General features: G+C 43.3%; 2 protein-coding genes across 2 annotated transcripts in view; both read left to right on the forward strand.

Moving 5' to 3' along the window:
* LOC149286381 (uncharacterized) overlaps nucleotides 1-12166 on the forward strand; it is a 276304-nt gene that overhangs the window by 13111 nt on the left and 251027 nt on the right. The gene's annotated exons all lie outside the window — the stretch shown is intronic.
* LOC149286383 (uncharacterized) lies at nucleotides 670-4010 on the forward strand. Its single transcript, XM_089494120.1, has 3 exons — nucleotides 670-838; nucleotides 1664-1784; nucleotides 2914-4010. The coding sequence occupies exons 1-3, from the start codon at nucleotides 764-766 to the stop codon at nucleotides 3645-3647; spliced, it is 930 nt and encodes a 309-aa protein (XP_089350246.1). The 5' UTR covers nucleotides 670-763; the 3' UTR covers nucleotides 3648-4010.

A 12166-nucleotide genomic window follows, 5' to 3' on the forward strand; every position in this document is an offset into this window, starting at 1 on the left:
AAGAAGAATAAGGATTAGAGACTAAAACAAACTACTTATTTTGTAAAGGAAAACCACTATTAGGAGGCTAAAAACAAGACATGGTTGCTTCTACCCTTTTAAAACCGACTCAGACTGTATCTGCACTGGAGAAATAATCCAGTTCTAAAGTGTGTTAAGTCTTCTGTTTCCATCCTCTGGAATCCTGGGATTTGTAGTTTGTTGTGGCATGAGAGCTCTCTGGCAGAGAAGGCAAAGTGTCCAAAGGTAAAATCCCAGGATTCCACAGCACTGAGCGGTTAAAGAAGTGTCAAAGTGCTTTATTTCTATAGTTCAGATGCAGCCTTCTTGGGAAAGGGTCTGATGCTGGGGAAAAGCACTGGTGAACTCTGGAGGTTTCAGCAGATGATTTATTTATTTATTCATTTATGATGTACTCCTTTCACATCCCCTAATCCCTGCCACTCTAAGAAGGCATGGAGTATCTGTTGAGTAGGGGAGCTGCAGTTAATCTATGCTAGGTCCAAGGGGCTTTGTTTGGTGCAGAGGGAGGAAAGAGATGCCCACCTCTGCATCGGCCCAAAGAAGGCATGTGTCACCTGCGTATATCACCAGCAGGATGCTGTTCTCTGTGTCTTTGAGTGCTGCAGGGTTTCTTGCCAAGCCAGTCCTAAACCTGCTCCCTTTTCTCAGGAACTTCATCTCGGCCTCCTTGTACACGGCTTTGGGGCCTCTCTTGCTGCAAGTGACCCAGTGAAGGGCCACCAGGACCCCTGCACACCTGATGGCCAACACAGAGGCCAATCGGAGGGAGTTGGGCTCCAACAGAAAGAGGCTATCGAGGTACAACAGCTCTTTGGTGAGTCACTATCCTATTAGCTTCATCTGTGTCACTGCTGGGCCAATTTATGAAAGGAAGCAAATAAAATACTGTCCAGATTTGGCAGAGACAGTCCTGATTAATCCTCTGACACCCCATTATTTCAGGGGCTTTTAAAAATGTCCCAGTTGCTCTCTTCTCCTCCCAATTTCCCCCTTCTCAGCTCTCCTCAGTTCCTGAGTGCAACTGAGTTTGCAGCCCATCAACTCAAAAGTGGGGAGAGGAGAGGAAAGAAGGAGACAGGAGGCTGAACCAGAAGGAAACTGCTGTGCCCTTCCTAGCTTTTGTGATCTTCCTCATAAACAACTTTGGCCATCTTTCATGCCTTCTGGGTTGATTGTCCACATGTGTCTTGTTTTCCCCATCTATGAAATGTTGGGGGCTATGGGAGAACATCTCTGGATCTAAATATTGGGTGGGCCCAGTGGCCCTCAAGCCCATAGTGCTCCCCAGAACTGTGATTAAAAATGACATTTGCCTCTCAAATGTGGCAAGAAATGTCTAAATGCATCATAATTCTTTGGTAGCTAAATGTACTGTATGTGTTGGGATAGTTAGTATCCTAATCAATCAACAATATCCCAGCCACGGCCTAAATTATATTGTTTATTATATTGCATATTATATTGAAAAGATTCAAGACAAACTGGATCTCAAAGACAGTAACTTTTTTCTTGCAAACAGAATTTAAAGTTTATTTCCTAGACTGAATTCTAAAGAGATCAAATAATATTTGGATGCACCATGTGCTTTCCTCCCCTTTTGCTTAGTCTCTCTCTGGATGAGGGCTATTTTCTGTTGCAGGTGACCTTTGCGGATGTGGCAGTATATTTCACTGAGGACGAATGGAAACTGTTGACGAAGAAGCAGAGACTTATGTACAATCATATAATGATGGAGAATTATGAGAACGTGACCTCTGTGGGTAAGGAACCGGAATCCACTAGCATTATAGAATCATAGAGTTGGAATAGACCACAAGGGCCATCCAGTTCAACCCTCTTCTGCCATGCAGGAATACACATTCCAAGCACCATCCAGCCTCTGTTTAAAGACCTCCAAAGAAGTGGACTACACCAAACTCTAAGGGAGTATATTCCACTGTCGAAATAAAAAAGATATATAAATAAAACTTTATTTATATACCACCTTTCCTGTAGATCAAAGCGATTCACAACAGAACAGCCAGTTGGGGCTGATATTTATACTGAAATTGTTTCTTGGGGGCAGAAGCAGAGCATTCAAAATTGCTTTAGGATGTTTTAATTGCTTTGGAATGGTTCCTGGGTGGGGAAAGAACAGGATTGTCACATCGGCTCTTAGTTCCTTCTTAGCTCTGAATTCTGATCCCATTCACAAGCCAATGTATAGCACAGTCTGAAGGCGACACTCCCAGAACTCAACAATAACATAGCAGAATACAGAAGCAAATCTCCAGATATAGGCATTGGCCATGCACTAAACACTTTCAACACTTAAAAATAATTCACAGTCCTTGGTGGTTCTTTATCCTGAGTTGCAATATAAAACAAATATTTACTATCTCTCCTCTCTAGCTTCCATCCACTTCACAATCTCTTGTACACACAACTCCAACCCACATCAATCCACATGTGAGCTGTATCCTGTATTGGTTGTGACTCATCTCCTGGTGCCACACAGCATGAAGCATCCTCTGCAGTTAGCTTGCATCATGCCTTGGGCTCTGACTCAACACTCTATGGCAGTCTCACAGGAAATGAGGCCACTTTTCAATTAAAATAGTTTTACATATATTTAATGGAATATTTTTCAACGGCCTGACTATCTGCTTCTACTGATTTCCTCATGACAGTTCCCCTTCAATCTCTTCTTTGGTAGCTCCTATGAGTAAGGATACAATCATTATATAGATTTGGGGGCATCCAGAACACGGTCATGCTCAGGTCACTCATACCAATTTTATTAATTTAATCTCAAATAGGGAGGTGTGAAAGGGGGGCTAAATGTTGGGGTAACCCTTTCCTCTCTTAACACTGAGATTCAGTCTTGTCTGTCATTGTCCTCCTTTACAGAAGAATTTGTCAAGCATGAGAGAGTCCACACAAGAAAGAAGTCACATAGATGCCAGCATTGTGGAAAATGTTTTTCTTCAAATGCACACCTAGTGAGACATCAGAGAGTCCACACAGGAGAGAAGCCATACAAATGCCAGCGTTGTTGGAAATGTTTTTCTTCCAAGTCAGAACTAGTGAAACATCAGAGAGTCCACACAGGAGAGAAGCCATACAAATGCCAGCGTTGTGGGAGATGTCTTTCTTCAAAGTCATGCCTAGTGATACATCAGAGAGTCCACACAGGAGAGAAGCCATACAAATGCCAGCGTTGTGGGAGATGTTTTTCTTCAAAGTCATGCCTAGTAAAACATCAGAGAGTCCACACAGGAGAGAAGCCATACAAATGCCAGCGTTGTGGGAGATGTTTTTCTTCAAAGTCATACCTAGTAATACATCAGAGAGTCCACACAGGAGAGAAGCCATACAAATGCCAGCGTTGTGGGAGATGTTTTTCTTCAAAGTCAGACCTAGTGAAACATCAGAGAGTCCACACAGGAGAGAAGCCATACAAATGCCAGCGTTGTGGGAAATGTTTTTCTTCAAAGTCAAACATAGTGACACATCAGAGAGTCCACACAGGAGAGAAGCCATACAAATGCCAGTATTGTGGGAAATGTTTCTCTCAGAAGTCACACCAAGTGACACATCAGAGAGTACACAAAGAAGAGAAGCCACTTTATTTTTGTCAATAACGAATATCTATAAAATTTAATTCAGGGTTGCCAAGAAAAGGCCCTTGTGATTGTGTTTGTAAGGTTTGTCTGTCCATATGTCTGTTGTAATTTGTTAAGTTTAGATTTTAATTGTTAATAGTATAGATAGTTGCTTTGGGTTGTGAATTTGGCTGGGGGTTGTGGGTTGTGGTATAGGTTATCTAGATGGGGAGCTGGGATTTGTTGCAGCTGTCTAGAATAGTTATGGGAATGATAGCTTTTGCAATGTGTGGGATGTTGGCTGAAGAAAGTTGGAGGCTTGTATTAACAGAAAGGGCTAGTTTCTGGGGGTGGCAAAGGGGACCTTGTTTCCTGTGGGGCATAGACTGTGGGAACTGGAGGTGGGGGCTAGGATTGGAAGAGGCTTTGGGGCTTGCAGTGGGCAGTTCTGACTGTGTTCTCAATAAAGTTCTTTGCTATTTCAACACACTGGATTCTTTAATGCACAGAAGTTCTGCATTTGCACAAAACTAAGCCTTTCTTTTCTCCTCAGTCCTCAGCTCCATTCCCAGCCATAAGAACAGCAGAGGCAAACACACATACACACAAATACATAGGATACACAAAGAGAGCTTGATTTCCAAAGCACAGCCTTCCTTTCTTGCCTTTCCCTCCTGAGTCCAGCTCTGCATCTTGGGCACCATTGCAGTCTCCTCAAAGGAAGAATGGAGGGAAGGAAGGGGAGACCACTGAACCCCCGGCGCATACCTTCCTTTCCCACAAAGGCCTTAGTGGAATAAGCAGCAGCATCTGGGCCCTGGCAATCCCTGCGCATGCTGAGAAGGGGCTTTGAGAGGGATGTTGTGGTCGGCCAGGACCAAAAGCCTAGGCGACTCCAGCAGCAGCTCATAGACCAGTTGTGTCAGCTTGGCTAGGGAGTCTGTTAAGGAACGGGGCGGAAGTAGGCCAAGAGAATCACCAGTCTTTCCCTAGTCTTTAAGCTGAGGTAAAGACATTCGATGTGGTCCATCATATGGATAGGTATCCTGCTCAAGGAAAGATTGTCTTCATGGACCAAAGGTGCTCCCCTTATCTGCTCACTGCTCAGGTCTCCATGAAACAAGCCAGGTCAGCCTATTGGTCCAGTAGGAGATCATGGACTATGTGCGTTTTATTTTTGACTGACCTGGCATTACACAAGAGCAGGGAAAGGTTCTGTGGTTGGTTTGGTATGCTCTCCAGGTCTTTTGCGATAGCAGGGGGAATGGAAGGGGAGAGAGATATCTGTCAGGCTCCTAATTTCAGCCCCTCTTGCAACACAAAAGGCAGTACATTGAAAAAGAATAGCTTTTATTGAAGAAGAAGATACATGTCATAGAAGTGACTTTTTTGTCAAGAATGAAAGAAAGTATAAGCATATCCCTTTTATAACCATATGAATCCACCCCACTCTATTTACCAATGAAGCTAATTAATTGGATAGCCCTTTCCCGCACAGCGTTCTCCCGCCCTTTTCTGCGCAGTGTCCTCCCATCTGGGATTCTGGCAGCTTTCCTAAAACCAATTACGCTCTCATGTGCCTTTTCTCAACCACTGCACCTGTGGCCTTGGACCACAGAACTCAGCCACACAACAGTTTAATTAACATTATGGCTTAACAATATATATAGCTATCTATAATATAACACCCTATCAATCTCCATATAATAAGATACCATATGAAAATATAATAAGCACAAACCCATAGCAACATAATACAGTATAAAAATACCAATAACTCTCTAGGTTCCCCCTCCCTTTACAGAGACCAGTCTTTTAAACTCAAGCCTCTGTTAGAAGTATGATTCCTGCACATTCCAATCCTAGCAAACAAGCAGATTCTCTATTATTATTATTTACGTTATTTATACCCCGCCCTTCAGCCCTAATGGCTCGCAGAGCTGCTTACAATCATTATTTTTAATAAGACGGTTCCCTGCCCTCAGGCTTACAACCTCAAAGACAAGACACAAAAGGAGAAGGGAATGGTGAGGAGGGGAGGGGATCAGGTCCAGCAGTTCTTCTCTCCTTCTGAGGCCTGGACCAAGGCAGATGGACTAGAGGGAGGGCTCTTCTTCTTCAGGCTAGCCCTGGTGGAGTCGGGCCAGCCTATTCCCTCCCTCCCCGGCCAAAGGATGACAGTTATGGAGGGAGGAGCCTCTATCTTCAGGCTAGCCCTGGTGGAGCTGGACCAACCTATTCACTCCCTCCCAGGCCGAAGGATGACAGTTATGGAGGGAGGAGCCTCTATCTTCAGGCTAGCCCTGATGGAGTTGGGCCAGCCTATTCTCTCCCTCTCAAGCCGAAGGATAACAGTTATGGAGGGAGGAGCCTCTATCTTCAGGCTAGCCCTGGTGGAGCTGGGCCAGCCTATTCTCTCCCTCTCAAGCCGAAGGATAACAGTTATGGAGGGAGGAGCCTCTATCTTCAGGCTAGCCCTGGTGGAGCTGGACCACTCCCTCCCAGGCCGAATGATGACAGTTATGGAGGGAGGAGCCTCTATCTTCAGGCTAGCCCTGGTGGAGCTGGACCAACCTATTCACTCCCTCCCAGGCCGAAGGATAACAGTTATGGAGGGAGGAGCCTCTATCTTCAGGCTAGCCCTGGTGGAGTTGGGCCAGCCTATTCTCTCCCTCTCAAGCCGAAGGATAACAGTTATGGAGGGAGGAGCCTCTATCTTCAGGCTAGCCCTGATGGAGCTGGGCCAGCCTATTCTCTCCCTCTCAAGCCGAAGGATAACAGTTATGGAGGGAGGAGCCTCTATCTTCAGGCTAGCCCTGATGGAGCTGGGCCAGCCTATTCTCTCCCTCTCAAGCCGAAGGATAACAGTTATGGAGGGAGGAGCCTCTATCTTCAGGCTAGCCCTGATGGAGCGGGGCCAGCCTATTCTCTCCCTCCCAGGCCGAAGGATGACATTTATCTTAACGTGACAGATTATCTTAAGATGACAGTTTCTTTAGCCATGATCTCTCTACCTCTTTCTAGTATCTTCTATTAAAGCACATATTAAAACTTATTATTTTAACCCACCATAAATCTCATCTATTTCAACTCTAATCTAAACCTAAACCTATAACCCTTATGCCATGTATCCCTAAATGAATAAATGAATGAATAAATGGATTCATGACATATTGTGACTTCAAGCTGGTGCTGTTTACCTGAATGAGACTGGCCCATTGTGACCTAAGACTGATGCTCCTTGCCTGCAGCAATGAGATGGGACCATTGTGAATTTAGGCTAATGCTGCTTACCTGAAGGTTTGAGACGTGACCATCGCAACCTGAGGCTGATGCTGCTTACCTAAAGGATTGAGATTGGCGCATTGCAACCTGAGGCTGATTCTCATTGCCTGAGAGATTGAGACTGGCCCATTTTGACTTCAGGCTGATGCTCCTTGCCTGAATAAGGAGTTTTGTAATTACAAAACTACACATTGAGATAGCACTATTGTGACTTCAGGGTGGTGCTCTTTACCTGAAGGATTGAGACTGGCCCATTGCAACCGCAGGCTGATGTTACTTGCAAGAGACTGGTCCATTGTGTGTCAGATCTAGTGTATAAGAGTTCTGTCATTAAGGGTAAAAATATTAGGGTTTGGTTATTAAAGTAGGAGTTACAGTGGTAGTTCATAGTAGGTAGTGTAGAGTGATGGGTATAGAAAGCACTAATGGAAAATGATAGAAGGACAGATGGAGTGGCTTTTAGGTGAAGGAGGGCGTTTGGAGAGAGGGATGGGGTTGTAGCTGTAGACTGGCTATCAAGGAGGAGTGAAGCTGGCTTGGGAACACCGCTCTTCAAGGTGAGGCTGTCTGGGAGAAGGGAAGGGAAGTATACACAACCTTGGTATCTATGCAACCTCCGCTTGTGTTGCTTTAGCTTGGGAATTGGGGGCTGGCTTAGTGAGGGGTTGAGTGGGTTAAGAAGGGAGCAAGTGCCTTTGGACTTCAGACTTTGCAAAAAGGTGTTAATGGATGTTTCTGCCTGGATTCATCAATAAAGCTTCTTTTGTTTCAAATGAGCTTGATTTTTTGAGCACAGGACTGACTCCAGATATCGCAGTTTGCAAAGTCTCACAGTTTTAACTCCAATGGAGACCCAGGAACAAGAAGAGTTCTTTGGGAACCTGGTGGTTCTGAAGATCCCGGTGGTGGAGGAGCAGGTGCCTTCTTCAGAGGAACTAGGGGCCAAGCCCAAGACTGGGAAACCTCCTGAAGCTCACACCTCCCAGGCCACCACTGGAGGATTTGGGTTTCCGGCCCCAGACTGGGGAAAGGAAGGCCGTCGGAGGGCAGAGTGACAGCCTGGGACCTGGCAGTGGGGGAGTCGCTTGATAGCCGCCCCAGGATAGAAGAACCCCAGGTAGATGTTTATCGAATGGAGGAAGACATAAAGGAATTAAAGGACCTTATGAAGTGAATGGTGTCCAAGTTAAAGATGTGGAGGAGGAAGATGTCAGAGGCGAACCAAGGGCAGCTGATGCTCTTTCCCTGAAGCATTGGGACTGTCCCATTGTGACTTCATTCTGATGTTCCTTGCCTGAAGCATTGAGACTGTCCCATTGTCACTTCAGTCTGATGCTCCTTGCCTGAAGCATTGAGACTGTCCCATTGTGATTTCCAAATCCTCCACCATTTTAGTCACCCTCCTTTGGACGTGCTCCAGTTTCTCAACATCCTTTTTGAATTGTGGTGCCCAGAACTGGACACAGTATTGCAGGTGGGGCCTGACCAGAGCAGAATACCATGGTACTATTACTTCCCTTGATTTAGACACTATACTTTTATTGATGCAGCCTAAAATTACATTGGCATCACACTGTTGACTCATGTTCAATTTGTTGTCTACTTGGACTCCTATTCCCTTTCACACGTAGTTTCATTCAGCCAGATGTCCCCATCCTATATCTGTGCATTTTATTTTTCCGTCCTAAGTGCAGTACCTTACATTTCTCCATATTGAATTTCATTTTGTTAGCTTTGGCCCAGCTTTCTAGTCTATTCAGGTCATTTTGAATGTTGAACCTGTCCTCTGCGGTTTTAGCTATTCCTCCTAATTTGGTGTCATCTGCAAATTTGATGAGTATGCCCCTGATTCTGTCATCCAAGCCGTTGATAAAGATGTTGATTAGCACTGGGCCCAGGACGGACTCCTGGTCACTTCTCTCCAGGATGAAAAGTAGCCATTGTTGAGCACCCTTTGGGTTCGGCCGGTCAACCAATTACAAATCCATGTAACAGTTACCTTGTCTAGCCCACATTTTACAAGCTTGTTTGCAAGAATGTCATGGGGAACCCTGTCAAAAGCCTTACTGAAATCAAGATATACTATATCCACAGCATTCCCTTCATCTACCAAGCTGGTAATTTTATCAAAGAAAGAGATTAGGTTTGTCTGGCATGACTTGTTTCTCTGAAACCCATGTTGACTTTTTGTGATTATGGCATTGCCTTCTAGATGTTCACAGACTCTCTGGTTAATGATCTGCTCCAGAATCTTTCCTAGAACTGATGTCAGACTAACTGGACGATAATTGTTGGGATCCTCTTTATTCCCCTTTTTGAAGATGGGGACAACGTTTGCCCTCCTCCAGTCTGCTGGGATCTCTCCTGTTTTCCAGGAGTTTTCAAAGATTATTGCCAATGGCTCCGATATTACATTTGCCAGTTCTTTTAATACCCTTGGATGGAGTTCATCTGGTCCCGGAGACTTAAATTCATTTAGATTAACAAGGTGTTCCTCTACTATCTCTTTACTTATTCTGTGCTGAAATTCCCCTATTCTGTCCTCTGCTCCTTTATCCTCAGGTTGAGCACTCTTTGCCTTTTCTGAGAAGACTGAGGCAAAGAAGGTGTTGAGTAATTCTGCCTTTTCTCTGTCTCCTGTTAGCATTTTGCCATGTTCTCCACGCAGTGGCCCTACCGTTTCTTTCTTCTTCCTCTTGCTGCGGACATATCCAAAAAAGCCCTTTTTATTGTTCTTAACCTCTCTAGCAAGCCTGAGTTCATTCTGCGCTTTAGCTTTTCTGACTTTACCCCTACACATGCCTGCTATTTCTTTGAATTCCTTTTTAGTGATTTCCCCCTTTTTCCATTTCTTATACATGTTCCGTTTCAAACTTAACTCGGTTGAAAGTTCCTTAGTCATCCATCCTGGTTTCTTGAGACACCTCCCGTTTTTCTTTCTCACTGGAACTGTTTGAAATTGTGCCTTCAGTATCTCCCTTTTGAGAAAGTCCCATCCGTCCTGAACTCCTTTATCTTTTAGTATTTCTGACCATGGAATCGCCCTCAATACTTCTCTAAGTTTACTGAAATCCGCTCTCCTAAAGTCTAGGATGCGTGTCTGACTCTGCCTGGCTTCTCCTTTCCACTGTATTACAAACTCCAGGAGAACATGGTCACTTCCACCTAATGATCCCACCACTTGCACCCCATTAACCAAGTCATCCTTGTTGGTTAGGATCAGATCTAAAATAGCTGACCCCCTTGTTGCCTCTTCCACCTTTTGGACCATGAAATAGTCTTCCAGGCAAGTGAGGAATTTGGCTGAGTTTGACTTCCAGCAAATATCAGGATAGTTGAAGTAGCTATGATCATTCTCACAGTGCTTATCATATAAAATATAATCTTACCAAATTTACTTTCCAGTTTTGAATCTCGCACCATTCCTAATAAAAAAAATTTGGGCTCGAATTTAATTTTTGTATCCAATATCCCTTCCATTTCTTTATGAATTTGGCTCCAAAGGTTTTTAATTTTTTTGCATTCCCACCACATGTGCATATAATTTGCATTTGTACTATTACAATTCCAGCATTCATTCCTCTTATTCTTATAAATCTTGCCTAATTTTTCTGGAGTTATGTACCATCTATATTGTACTTTAAGGTAATTTTCTTTTACGTCTGCACTCAATGTGTATTTTAATCTAACTTTCCATTTTTTCCCCCATTCCTCCATTAGTATTGGTTTACCAAAATCCTGTGCCCATGTTATCATAAATTGTTTAACTGTTTCGCTTTCCAATTCTAAATGTAGTAGTAATTTGTATAGTTTAGTGATTTTGTGATCCGAATCTTTGCTTAACAATATTCCAAATTCTGTATCTTCTTTTCCTATCTGTTGGGTTTTGTTGTCTAATTTAAATCTTTCAACTATTTGTCTGTACAGAAACCAATTGCAATTAAAACCTTCGTCCATTAATTCTTCCATTGTTTTGATTTTGAACTCCCTATTTTCAATTTTTAACAGATCATTATATCTTACCCAATCTACACCCTTCATTCTCTCTCTTCTAAAAAGGCCTCATTTATTGAGGCCCATCTGGGGATTTTAGGAGCAATATAGGGTTTGTATTTCAGCCAAATTCTCAGTAAGGATTTCCTTAGATAATGATTATTAAAGTTTTTGTTTATTTTGATTTGATCATGTAATAGATACCCATGCCACCCAACCACATTATCGAACCCTTCCAGTTGTAGAGCTTTATCCTTTTTAATTTGTACCCATTCTTTGATCCAATCTAAGCAACAGGCATGATAATACATTTTATAATTTGGAAATCCTACTCCTCCCCCCTTTCCTTACCGTCCTGGAGCACTTTGAGTTTAATCCTTGATTTCTTTTTATTCCAGATGAATTTAGTTAATTCTGTCAGAATCCTCCTTCATTCAGTGATTCAGTGACGATTCTGCCATGAGGATTGCATAAGTTAGTGAGATAAGTAGGGATAGCTTCTAGACACATATTCATATGCTTTAATGGACTGTCATGAATGGGTGGTATGCCGGGGTGGACAAGGATTGGAGGGAGGTTGCAGAACGGAAGTCCAGTGCGTTAAACTCTCACATATATATAGTTATATAGATACATGGGTAGATATATATATAGATAGATAGACATGATGGATCTATCTAAACCTCTCAGGGAAAGGCATTCTGGGAAAGAGTTGCTGCCACCATGGGCTATGCTCAGGATGATCACGCATCCGGAACTGTCAGCTGAGAGCAGCAAGCAATTCACGCCAGTCAGGCAGTTTTATGATGGGGTGATGTTTTACAGATAACCTCTATTCCGGTATCCATAGAGCTCTCAAGGCAGAAGAGACTATGAACCAAATGGTGCTTTTGTTAGGACTGCTTTGATGTAGAATCCCCTCCTCTGTGGCGAAGGGGGTGAGTTGGGGGGAACGATCTGGGTTGAACAGGAAAAAAAGAGTGGTGGCTGGGGTTTTAAAGTGGGGTTTCTCTTTGGAGTTCTTCAGCTTCAGCAAAAACGTGATCCAGTGTATTTCTACCTTCTCTACAATACATTTTTGTTTTACAATAGCTGTTGTGGATGATTGGTCCAGAATACTCGAGTCTCACAAATTCTTTATCCCATTCCTTAAAAGGTTTGTCATTGGTTATAATAGGAAGATTCTTTTTTTTTCCTTTTTTTATTGATTATAAAAACAAGCAACATGTAACAAACAAATATACAAATAACCAAATAACAGGAAGATTCTGAAATAAAAA

This window comes from Sceloporus occidentalis, unplaced genomic scaffold (assembly GCF_023333645.1).
Source record: "Sceloporus occidentalis isolate IW3139 unplaced genomic scaffold, rSceOcc1.0.p SCAF_69, whole genome shotgun sequence".
Classification (NCBI taxonomy): Eukaryota; Metazoa; Chordata; class Lepidosauria; order Squamata; family Phrynosomatidae; genus Sceloporus; species Sceloporus occidentalis.